Source organism: Cervus canadensis, chromosome 28 (assembly GCF_019320065.1).
Source record: "Cervus canadensis isolate Bull #8, Minnesota chromosome 28, ASM1932006v1, whole genome shotgun sequence".
NCBI lineage: Eukaryota > Metazoa > Chordata > Mammalia > Artiodactyla > Cervidae > Cervus > Cervus canadensis.
Window position 1 is genome coordinate 20,518,340 of NC_057413.1, and position 12,927 is coordinate 20,531,266.

Genomic DNA, 12,927 nt, shown 5'->3' on the forward strand with positions numbered 1-12,927 from the left:
AGGGTTCAAGTCCAAGGTTTTGGGACTTACTCCACAGGTATCCATATCAAAATTATGTTCCAAAAATACTAGTGCAATCTTCCAGGTTATTTGGAATTCCAAGAGAGAACTTTGTAGGTAGAAACATAAAGGTAGGAAATGAAAAGAAAGTAGCCAGGTTGAGAGTTACAGTTGTCTCAATATCACTGGCAACTATTGTGCCAGTTTCTGCAAGAACCACAGTGGAGAATTAACTGGTATATGATGTGATCACCACGGTTGCATCCTGTAAGTCTTTGAGGATGACATTAACCTCTTTCATTATCCCCAGGACACAATATTGCTTTTAATATTCTGTCTTGGTTGAGCTTTGAAGGCTTTTTCAGGGTCTTCCACTAAACTTTTCTTACCAGAAGTTTTTTTACTCGACACACACACCCACACAAAAATCAACATGCGGGTTCTTGCCAACTCTAAATATGTCTACAGCTGTGACTCTAGGTGGAGAAATTGCCACCAAGAGAATGTATAGATACAGAGACACTGTGAGATATATATGGCCGTAAGACAGGATGCACATTATTTTCTGTTCCCCATATACCTCACTTATACTGTGGATTCATGATTGCAGGCAGGTATCAGGGTCAAATCTGGCTTGTATTCATAGACCTATAAGGATCTAGATATTCCCTTTCATCAGTGAGTGAAATAAGAACAATGGCCGGCTCCCACATGGTATGATGTGGGGAATTACTGTTGAACACAACTGCTCCGTATTGCAGGATATGTCCTCAGGGTACTTAGGTTCTCTTCAGCAAGTGAGTTCTGGGTGTGAGAATTGGCTTAGGTCTGGAAACTAGATAAGGGATGGTAACTTTTTATTAGGCAGCTGGCCTCAGCCTTCAACTCATTCATTTTGATGTATTAATATAATACTAAGCAACACTCATGTTGCCTGTCCATCTACCTTGCGTCTAGAAACATCACGATCTATTAACCATTTCCATAAACCCCTTACAGTTAGAATATCCTGCTTGCATCCTGACATCGTTGGTTAATTCAAAAATTTGGTCCTTGTTCCTGCCTTGCAGTCACCTCTTCCCCTGCTCTCTGGGATCCTGTTATCCCCGCTGCTGCTATAGTGTTATCTCCTAGATCAGCTCTGCCTACACAGGACAGCAGGGTTAATACTGCTCACTTGTTCATTCCCTATTGCCTGATAAACACTTTCCTTTTGGAAATAGTTGCTTGGGTTGGTTTTTTTTTTTTTTTACCAATTTTGTTTTCATACCAGCATGCCTACTTCTCTAAGTTTTTTCATGACTTTCTGTTCAATTGCCACGGTGGTTCAGGCATCAGTGCTTCATTTAACGTGAGCCGTAGCACTTGCTGTGGCAGAGGGGCTTGAAGTGAATTATGAGCCATGCTGTGTGGGGCCACCCAAGACGGATGGGTCACTGTGGAGAGTTCTGACAGAATGTGATCCACTGAGGAGGGAACGGCAAACCACCCCAGTATACTTGCCATGAGAACCTCACGAACTGTATTAAAAGACAAAAAGGTAGGACAACAAAAGATGAGTCCCCCAGGTTTGAAAGTGTCCAATATACTACCTGGGAAGAGGGCAGAACTACTAATAGCCCCAGAAAGAATGAAGCAGCTGGGCCAAAGCGGAAGTGATGCTCAGTTGTGGATGTCAGGGGATGAAAATTAAACCTGATGCTGCAAAGAACAGTACTGCTTAGGAACCTGGAATATCAGGTCTATGAATCAAGGTAAATTGGACACGGTCAAGCAGGAGATGGTAAGAATAAACATCAACATCTTAGGAAGCAGTGAACTTAAATGGGTGGGAATGGGCAAATTTAATTCAAATGGCCATTGTATCTACTACTGTGGGCAAGAATCCCATAGAAGTAATGGAGTAGTTCTCATTATGAACAAGAGAGTCTGAAATGCAGTACTTGGGAGCAACCTCAAAAATGACAGAATGATCTCGGTTTGTTTCCAAGGCAAGCTATTCAACATCATGGTAATCCAAGTCTATGCCCTACTGTTGATACTGAAGAAGCTGACGTTGATGAGTTCTATAAAGACTTAGAAGACCTCCTAGAACTAACACCAAAAAAAAATGTATTCATCCTTGGGGATTGGAATGCAAAAGTAGGAAGTCAAGGGTCACCTGGCATAACAGGCAGGTTTGGCCTTGGAGTACAAAATGAACCAGGGCAAAGGCTAACTGAATTCTACCAAGAGAATTCACTGGTTATAGCAAACACCTTTCTTTTCAACAACACAAGAGACAACGTTACACATGGACATCACCAAATGGTCAATACTGAAATCGAATTGATTATATTCTTTGTAGGTGAAGATGGAGAAGCTGTATACAGTCAGCAAAAACAAGACCTGGAGCTGACTGTGGCTCAGATAATCAGCTTCTTATAGCAAAATTCAGGCTTAAACCAAAGATATCGGGAAAACCACTAGGCCAGTCAGATAAGACTTAAATCAAATCCTCTATAAATATGCAGTGAAGGTGATGAACAGATTCAAGGGATTAGATCTAGTAAACAGTGTGCCTGAACTAGGGACAACGGTCTGTATACTGTACAGGAGCAGTGAACAAAACCATCCCAAGGAAAAAGAAAAGCAAGAAGGCAAAAGGTTATCTGAGGATTCTTTACAAATTGTTGAAGAAAGAAGTGAAAGGCAAGGGAAAAAGGGAAATATACACCCAACTAAATGCAGAGTCCCAAAGAATAACAAGGAGAAACAAGTAGGCCTTCTCCAATGAACAGTACTTAAAAATAGAGGAAAACAACAGAAAGGAAAAGACTAGAGATCTCTTCAAAAAAATTGGAAATATCAAGGGAAGATTTTCCACAAAGATGGGCACATTAAAAGAGAGAAATAGTTGAGACCTAGTGGAAGCAAAAGAGATAAAAAACATATGGAAAGAAATACACGGAAGAACTGTACAAAAAAGAACTGGATATCCATGATGATGTGGTCAGTGACCAGAGCCAGACCTTCTGGAGTGTGAAGTCAAGCAGGCTTTAGGAAGCACGGCTGTCAATAAAGCTAGTGGATGCAATGGAGTTCCAGGAGAGCTATTCATAACCCTCAAAGATGATGCTCTCAAAGTGTTGCACTCAATATGTCAGCAAATCTCGTAGACCCAGCTGTGGCCACAGGACTGGAAGAGTCAATTCTCATCCCAGTTCCCAAGAAGAGCAGTACTAAAGAACATTCAAACCATCAGACAGTTGCACTCATCTCCCATGCAGATGTTCAGGCTGGATTTAGAAAAGGCAGAGGAACCAGAGGTCAAAGTGTCAACATCCGTTGGATCATAGGAAAAGCAAGAGAATTTCAGATAAACATGTACTAGTGCTTCATTGACAATGCTACAGCCTTTGACTGTGTGGACCACAACCAACTGTGGAAAATTCTCAAAGAGATGGGAATATCAGACCAACTTACTTGCCTCCTGCAAAACCTGTATGCAGGCCAAAAAGCAACAGTTACAATTGGACATTGATTCCAAATCAGGAAATGAGTACATTAAGGCTGTATATTGTCACCCTGCTTATTTAACTTATATGCAGAGTACATCATCTGAAATTCCAGGCTGGATGAAGCACAAGCTGGAATCAAGATTGCAGGGAGAAATATCAATAACCTCAGATATGCAGATGACACCAGCCTTATGGCAGAAAGTGAAGAGGGACTAAAGAGCATCGTGATGAAGGTGAAAGAAAAGGTTAAAAGCTGATTTAAAACTCAACATTCAAAAAACTAAGATCATGGCATCTGGTCCCATCACTTCATGACAGATAGATGGGGAAACAGTGGAAACAGTGACAGACTTTATTTTCTTGGGCTCCAATATCACTGCATTGGTGACTGCAGCCATGAAATTAAAAGATATTTGCTGCTTGGAAGAGAAGCTATGACCAATCTAAACAGCATATTAAAAAGCAGAGACATTACTTTGCCAACAAAGGTCTGTCTAGTCAAAGCTATAGTTTTTCCAGCAATCAGGTAGGGATGTGAAAGTTGGACTATAAAGAAGGCTGAGTGCCAATGAATTCATGCTTTCAAACCGTGGTGTTGGAGAAGACTCTTGAGAGTCTCTTGGACTGTAAGGAGATTACATCAGTCAATACTAAAGGAAATCAACCCTGAATATTCATTGGAAGGACTGATGCTGAAGCTGAAGCTCCAATACTTTGGCCACCTGCTACAAAGAGCTGACTCATTAGAAAAGACCCTGATGCTGGGCAACATTGAAGTCAGGAGGAGAAGGGGATGTCAGACGATGAGATGGTTGGATGGATCACCAACTCAGTGGATATGAGTTTGCACAAGCTTCAGGAGATGGTGAAGGACAGGGAAGCCTATTGTGCTGCAATCCATGGGGTCACAAAGAGACAGACATGACTGAGCAACGGAACAACAACCCACACTAATAAGGTCATGTTAAAATCTTACATGCTAGGCCTCAGAATAATGTGAATCAAGAACTTCCAGATGTCCAAACAGGGTTTAGAAAAGGTAGAGGAACCAGACATCAAATTGCCAACATTCACTGGATCACAGAGAAAACAAGGGAATTTCAGAAAAACATCTACATTTGTTTCATCGACTACACTAAAGCCTTTGACTGTGATCATAACAAACTGTGGGAAGCTCTGTTGTCGCCTTGTCATACTCCTTTCTCAATCCTGAGCCACTCTGTTGTTCTACACAGCATTCTAACTGTTGCTTCTTGACCCGCAGACAGGTTTCTCAGGGGACAGATAAGGTGGTCTGGTACTCCCATCTCTTTAAGAGCTTTCCACAGAAAGATTTCCTCTTCTTGGGCTCAAAAATCACTGCAGATAGTGACTACATCCATAAAACCAGGATACGATTACTTCTTGGCAGGAAAGCTATGACAGTTCTAGACAGTGTGTTGAAAAGCAGAGACGTCACTCTGCCAACAAAGGTCTGTATAGTTAAGGCTATGGTCTTCCCGTTGGCCAGGTACGGTTGTGAGAGCTGGACCATAAAGAAGGCAGAGCGCCAGAGGATTGATGCTTTCAAACTGTGGTGCTGCAGAAGACTCCTGAGAGTCCCCTGGACAGCAAAGAGATCAAAAAGTCACTCTTAAAGGAAGTCAACTCTGAATACATATTGGAAGGACTGATGCTGAAGCTGAAGCTCCAGTATTTTGGCCACCTTATGTGAACAACCAACTCATTGGAAAAGTCCCTGATGTTGGGAAAGCTTGAGGGCAGAAGGAGAAGAGGGCTTCAGAGGATGAGATGACTGAGTGGAATCACTGATGCAATGAACATGAACTTGGGCAAACTCCAGGAGATGGTGAGGGACAGGGAGGCTTGGCATGCTGCAATCCACAGGCTCACAAAGAGTCAGACATGACTAGGCGACTGAGCAACAACAACATAGCATTTGTTAGAACAACTTTAAGTGAACGTCGCTCAGTCGTGTCCGACTCTTTGCGACCCTATGGACTATACAGCCCATGGAATTCTCCAGGCCAGAATACTGGTGTGGGTAGCCATTCCTTTCTCCAGGGGATCTTCCCAACAATATTGAAATATAATTTACCCATTGAAAAGAATCAATTATATCGTATTCACAGAGAGGTGTGACCATTGCCACAATCGACTTTGAAAGGTTTTCATCACCCAGAAGCATTTTTAGAATATTGTTATCCAGGGACCAACTTCCCAGGTGGCTCAGTGGTAAGGAATCTGCCTGCAATGCAGGAGAGTCAGGAGACAAGGGTTCGAGCCCTGGGTTGGGAAGATCCCCCAGAGAAGGAAATGGCAATTCACTCCAGTATGCTTGCCTGGAAAATTCCATGGATAGAAGAGCCTGTCAGGCTACAGTCCAAGGGGTCCCAAAGAGCTGGACATGAATGGGCAACTGAGCACACATGCACGCATTGAGGTACCAATTTATTCCTGGGCAGTCAGCCCCTATTTCCCCTCAACATTTCCCTCCAACATTTCCCTCATCTCTAGACAAACACTAAGGTACTTTCTGTCTAAAGGGGTTTGCTTATAAACCCTATAAATAAAAGCCAACAATTATATGATCTTTTATTCTTGTTTTCTTTAGCAGAGCATAATGTATTCAAGGTTTAGCCACGCTAGGCATCCATGTATTAGGCATCTGTACTTCCTTTTTTTCATTTTCAAATTATTTTCCAATGCAGGTTTGTACCACTTTTACTAATTCATTCATGAAGGGATGGAGATCTGAGTTATTTCTGCTGATTGGCTATCATGATTAACGCTGCTATGAATGTCAGCTACAAACATTGTGGTGTAGACTACCATTTTCATTTCTCCAAGGTAAATACCTAGGAATGGAATTTATGAGTCCTAGAGTAACACTAGGTTCAAACTTGGAAGAACTTCCAGACTGTTTTCCAACACCATTTTATATTCCCACTAGCAGGTTCCATGGTTCTAAACTCCACATCCTCTATGAGGCTAGGAATCTTGGTTTCTGAATTTTCAAGGAGGGGATGTCACCTATGCTCCCCACATGAATAAGCTCTGGGTTACATTTCCTATTACAGCTCATAAGCTTGAGAAAACCAAAGGGAAGATTTTCCCCAGATTTGGCTAATGCCTTAAGGATAAAAACAACTTCTCCCTCTGAAATATTCCCCACATTTATATTTTGGCCTAAACATTGATTCTCTTGGTACTGTACTTATGGAAGCTTTTTATACTTCATCTATTATTTTTATTTGCTTTCACTGGACAAGGACACTTTAAAACCAGGCCAACCATGTTTCTCAAAACGGAATCTCCAAGGCCTATTTTTTTCAATCCTTCTATTTTTCTGGCACCAGGGTAGTTATGAGAATACAAGTCCACCTAAACCAAAGATACTTTATCTCTTCTGTGAGCCAGTGCTGGTTTGTGAAATGCTTGTTATCAGCTCACAGTAAGAAACAGACAGACATTGAAAGTGAGCATAAGCAAGTAAACTACCTTATCTTGACCCAGACTGGTAATTGCCAAGAAAAAGATGAGCATTTTTATCATGTCATTAGATCTGCTAAGACTATTGGAGTTTTACTCCTCATGGACTAGAGATTATAGCTTGGTGTTTAGTACTTTTAAAGACATTTGTGTGGGTCACATGTAAATTGATCAATTTTTTGGATACTTTACCCATAAAAATGCATATACAAAGAAATACAAAAGTTCAGTTCGGTCGTTCAGTCATATCCGACTCTTTGCAAGCCCATGGATTGCAGCACAGCAGGCTTCCCTGTCCAACACAAACTCCCGGAGTTAGCTCAAACTCATGTCCATTGAGTTGGTGATGCCATCCAAGTATCTCATCCTCTGTTGTCCCCTTCTCCTCCTGGCTTCAATCTTGCCCAGCATCAGGACCTTTTCAAATGAGTCAGTTGTTCACATGAGGTGGCCAAAGTATTGGAGTTTCACCTTCAGCATCAGTCCTTTCAATGAATATTCAGGACTGATTTCCTTTAGGGTGGACTGGTTGGATCTCCTTGCAGTCCAAGGGACTCTCAAGAGTCTTCTCCAACAGCACACTTCAAAAGCATCAATTTTCTGGTGCTCATCCTTCTTTATGGATCAACTCTCACATCCCTACATTCCAGTAGTCACTGGAAAAACCATAGCGTTGACTAGACAGAACTTTGTTGGCAAAGTAATGTCTCTGCTTTGGAATATGCTGTCTATGTTGGTCATAGCTTTTCTTCCAAGGAGCAAGTGTCTGAATTTCATGGCTGCAGTCACCATCTGCAGTGATTTTGGAGCCCAAGAAAATAAAGTCTGTCACTGTTTCCAATGTTTCCCTACCTATTTCCCATGAAATGATGGGACTGGATGCCATGATCTTTTCTGAATGTTGAGTTTTAAGCCAAGTTTTTCACTCTCCTCTTCCACTCTCATCAAGAAGCTCCTCAGTTCCTCTTTGCTTTCTGCCTTAAGGGTGTTGTCATCTGCATATTTGTGGTTATTGATATTTCTCCCAGCAATCTTGATTCCAGCTGGTGCTTCATCCAGCCCAGCATTTTGCATGATGTATTCTGCATATAAGGGCTTCCCTGATAGCTCAGTTGGTAAAGAATTCGCCTGCAATGCAGGAGACTCCGGTTCGATTCTTGGGTCAGGAAGATCCACTGGAGATGGGAAAGGCTACCTACTCCACTATTCTGGCCTAGAGAATTTCATGGACAGTCCATGGGGTCACAGAGTCGGACCCGACTGAGCAACTTTCACTTTCACTTTTCACTCTGCATATAAGTTAAATGAGCAGGGTGGCAATATATAGCCTTGATGTACTCCTTTCTCAATTTGGAACCAGTCTGTTGTTCCATGTCCAGTTCGAATTATTGCCTCTTGACCTGCATACCGGTTTCTCAGGAGGCAGGTAAGGTGTTCTAGTATTTCCTTCTCTTGAGGAATTTTCCACAGTTCATTGTGATCCACACAGTCAAAGGCTTTGGTATAGTCAATAAAGCCAAAGTCAATGGTTTTCTGGAACTCTGTTGCTTTTTCTATGATCCAACGGATGTTGGCACTTTGATCTCTGGTTCCTCTGCCTTTTCTAAATCCAGCTTGTACATCTGGAAGTTCTAGGTTTGCATACTGTTGAAGCCTAGCTTGGAGAATTTTGAGTATTACTTTGCTAGCATGTGAGATGAGTGCTATTGTGCAGTAGTTTGAACATTCTTTGGTATTGCCTTTCTTTGGCATTGCCTAAATTAAAAAAGTTAACATGCAATAAAATGTCAGTATATGTGTATGGGTCCCATGAAGACCCATAGCCACAGGGTCCGTTGTCCAGCATCAGGGCTGACAGCGCGTGAACAGTGGTGTCTGTGCTCACCTGCGGGGAAGGGGTTCCTGCGTGGGACCCGACCCGGGTTGGGTGAGGATTCTGTTCCCGGCTGTGCCTCAGGGCTGGTCAGAGGTTTTCCCTGAAATAAACCCCAAACCACAAGTGTGCCTCTCTCTGTTCCATTTAGAACAATTCCAAATCTTTGTTTCCCCACCCAGAACTACCTAAGAATACATGTAGGGAAATCTCAGAGAGCAAGGATTCAGAGACTTTTCCTTCTGCTTTGTTTTGATTGATATACAATATTGAGTCAGTTTATGGTGTACAACTGTTGATTTTATACACTTCTGTACTGAAAAATAATCACCACCATAGCATTATCTGACAACTGAATCATGTCACATCATTACCTCTTCTGCATGTGTGGAGAAAATTTAGATCTACTCTCTTAGCAACTCAGAGACTCTATGGTGAGCTGATAATCACGTCCTAAATTTTCAGCCTGGTGATAGCACACGGCGGAAACTACATGTAACTCGTACCAAATGTTTTGTTATTTTCCTCTCAGGAAATAAACATTGAAATGTGTGTTTAAGACCCCTCCCCACCTTAATCATTCTCTGATTTTTAACGTCAGTGGATCCCAGTCTGCTCAGGACTGCTTGTAGAGATTGTTACAAAATACTCAGGACTCTTCCCAGATCCACCTTCTCAGAGTGTAGGGCACAGAGTTCAGGAATCTATTATGAACAAGCCGTAAGGGGAGGGTGGTGTGCGGCCAGGTGGGAATCCAGTTCTGTGTTCTTGCTCTGAAATGTGTGATCTGAAGATCACCACCAACTGTGCTATAAGTCTATTCCAGACCTTCTGTCTCTAAGAGGAGTGCAGGTGAAGGACATTCCTTCGTGTCCTTCAGGACTCCTTTCCATGTTCCATCTTGACGTGGTGTCAGAATGGTGCCGTCTGCTCAGGAGTGTGGTCTGATCAGTTCCCATAGCGCAGGGGATTCAGGATTCAGTCCTCGCCCTTCTGCTTTTATAGCCAATTCTCCCCTCATCTGTCCCCTCATCTGTTCTCAAGGCTTTAAACATCATTTATATGGTGTCACCAATTCCATCTATTTCTCCAGTCATCTCACCTAAACCCTAGACTAGTAAACCTAACTCAGTTGCCACTTTCCTAAACCAAATGCTGATGGTGATGCCTTCTCAAATATGCTCCTTCCAGAGTCCCCTCATTTCCACAGTAGGCGTCCCACATGCTTACTTGCAAATCTCAAATTTTGCAGTCCTCCTTCACCCTTTCTCATAACTCAGATTTACTCCACTAGGAAATGCTGTAAATGTACTTTCAGAATAGATCAAGAATCCACTCACTCCCCATCATCTTCCCTGCTCACACCCCAGACAAGCACCAGCATCCGCACCCTGGACCCTGCGCTGTTTCCTAGAGTCTCCTCTACCCCTCCCTCGCCCTTCACCTCCTGACTCTGCACAGCAGCCTGACTGATGCTTCTAGAGAGCAGTCACACCAGGTCCTCCTCTGTTCCAATCATCCTATAACTCCATAGCTTGCTGAGATAAAATCAACCCCCTTCTAACATCCTGGAGGCCCACAGGATCCAGCCGGACATGGGATTTCATTGCAATTCCTTTTCCTTCAGCCACAGCTGCCTCCTGGCTCTCCGTTGAACACAGACACCCTCCTGCCCTCATGCATTTGCAATGGAGGCTCCTCTGCCTGGAGAGAACCTCCCCTAGATGTCCTTGTGGACATTCCTTCATGTTCTTCACATCTTTACTTAAAGGCCACCTTCTCAATGAGGCCCACTGTCCAGCCTAGTAACACAGTCACCTTCCCTGCCCCCCCTCACCTGTACTCTGGGTCACCTTCCTCAGAGCACTTATCAACCTGTACAGGAAACACTTCGCTCCCTTACTAGGCTCATAGTACATGCTCTGCCCCTTCTCCTAGAACACACTGCACATCGTGGACAAGGTTTGTCTGTTGTTAGTTCATTGAGTTCTCCTAGATGCAGAAAGATGGTGTCATGTCTCTGTCACACAACAAATATCAGTTCAATGAATAGTTAGTGTAAAGCACTTCCCTATTCTAGATACCGAGTCTTTATTAATGTGAGCTCAGGCCACATGCTGTCTCATGGCAGTTACAGCACAACATCCATTTGCATTGACCTCAATGCTGCCTGTAGTTTACTCACAAAGGCTGATCTCCCTTCCCTCCCACACCAATCAGCCTGCACACCACACACAAGGCTCTTTTATCTCTTCAGGAAAGAAGATCCTTCGCTTCCGGCTCCTATATTCAACCTGCTGTGACTTTATTAGACTCTGCTTTCTAAATCCATGAGTTGAGATGGGAGCCTACAGCAGCCTTAGAGGTAAGGGCAGAAGAGGGGGCAGATTGCAGAGAAGAGAGAAGTCCAGCAAGAATTAAGTCAAGATATGAAACGATTGGGTCCCTCCTCTTTGTAAGTTCCAGCATGTGGTTCCTTTAAAAAGATGGAGAAAAGTTGGAAAGAAGAATCCAGCAAAATCTCTAGAAGGAGGGCAAGAACTGGATGCCTCTGAAATTTCTCTCTTGACATTGCTGAGATCCTGTGTGCATGGATCTCTCGGACTTGTGGGGCAATGAGAGGCAAAGTGACTCCTGCTGCTGTCAGAGATGGGGTCACCAGAGAAAAATGAGGCCAGGACTCTACACATGAAATAGAACAGTCAGTACACCACCACCAATAATAGCAGTAACGAAATAAGCAAAATATAAACACATTAAAAAAAAGACAGGTGCTAAGGATTGGTCCAAGGCCTAATCCTAGGCTGACTGTTTAAGAAACGCACCCTGCCCCTGGTCCTGGAGATACAAGGCCCAGGTGACTTCTGAGTTCATGATCACAGGTGCTTGGCGGGACAAGGATTTACTGAAGGGACAAGGACAAAGGAATGGAGAAGAGGACCCAGTCCAGGAGTGACGACGGGCAGCACATGGGCAGTGTGTGCATGCCCACTAGGCACTGATCACTGACTGCACACAGGCCCTGTCCACACTCAGCTCCTCACAGCCTCCTCCTGTCCCTCCTGCAGCTGACTCAGCACAAAAACATGTGGATGAATCTGGAAAGTTCTCAGTGTTTCAATTTATTTCCTCTTTCAAACTTTAGGAATCCTCAGCTTTATTACCTGATACCCCTTCATGGCACTAATTTGAAAGAACAAATTCATATATACAGATTTTATTTTCAGTAAGGAAATATGACATCATTACTCAGTGCATATGAAGCAGACACGGATTGAACGGCCCAGCCCCGTCTCTGCGGGAACAGGACAGTGGATGAGGGAGGAGAACACAGGTCAGGGTGGGGAGGGGGCGCGGTGGGCAGGGGTGGGCAGTCTCCCCACCTCCTCACGTTATGCTAATAGGAGCACAGACACACTCAGATGCAGCTGCAGAAAGAGGGGTCCTGGGATCTGACGTCACAAAGTGGGACTGAGCATCACTCAGTCCCCACAAGGCAGCTGTCTCACACTGTGAGAGAAAAGAATCAGGAACCAGTTCAGGTCGGTCATGTAAGGGCTGGCATTCTCCACAGTCCCCCCATGCTCACATGTCCCACTCAAAGATCCCTGCCGCCCAATGTGTCCCCTCTGCCCCAATCCCCCTTCCAATCTAGACCCTCCAGGATCTCACCTTTAGGAATCGTGAGAGACACATCAGAGCTCTGGGCACTGTCATTGCCTGGGGGAGAACAAGACCAGGACGTGGTCAGAACCCACAGGAGAGAAACTAGAGAAGGAACTTTGAGGAGAATGAGCCCCCCATGGCCTCCTGTCTGCACCCTCACAAGGGTCTCAGGAATCAACACCTTCATACGTACTTGCAGCCTGGGTGTAGATCCGTCCTTTTTCACCTGTGAGAAGAAAATATCACGTGAGAGGCCAGGGAGAAGGCTGAGTCATGAGACCTTAGAGGAGCCCCTAGTCCTGGACCCCAGAGAACTTTCTGGAACTGTGGTCAAAACTCATGATAGGATCAGGAACACAGAGAAGGGAAACGTGTAAGGACTGGGCCATCTGCCCT

At 43.9% G+C, this 12,927-nt stretch overlaps 1 protein-coding gene and 1 long non-coding RNA gene across 11 annotated transcripts in view; one reads left to right on the forward strand and one right to left on the reverse strand.

Moving 5' to 3' along the window:
- The window catches only part of LOC122429693, a 33,452-nt gene extending 21,363 nt beyond the window's left edge, over window positions 1-12,089 (forward strand). The window contains exon 3 of the long non-coding RNA XR_006266108.1: window positions 11,123-12,089. This is a non-coding gene — a long non-coding RNA (uncharacterized LOC122429693). The remainder of the gene's footprint in view (window positions 1-11,122) is intronic.
- LOC122429686 (BOLA class I histocompatibility antigen, alpha chain BL3-7-like) overlaps window positions 1-12,927 on the reverse strand; it is a 199,148-nt gene that overhangs the window by 77,139 nt on the left and 109,082 nt on the right. For 3 of the 10 annotated variants that reach the window (XR_006266098.1, XR_006266099.1, XM_043450244.1), the window contains exon 6: window positions 12,725-12,757. The exons of 4 other annotated variants lie outside the window; for them this stretch is intronic. Coding sequence is in view for 4 of the 6 variants with exons in the window: in XM_043450244.1 (XP_043306179.1) it covers window positions 12,725-12,757 (33 nt within the window). In the remaining 2 variants the exon portion in view is untranslated. Of the gene's footprint in view, window positions 1-12,066; window positions 12,376-12,448; window positions 12,586-12,724; window positions 12,758-12,927 lie in introns of those variants that run through there. 3 more of the 10 variants (XM_043450239.1, XM_043450243.1, XM_043450233.1) reach the window with 3 other exon arrangements.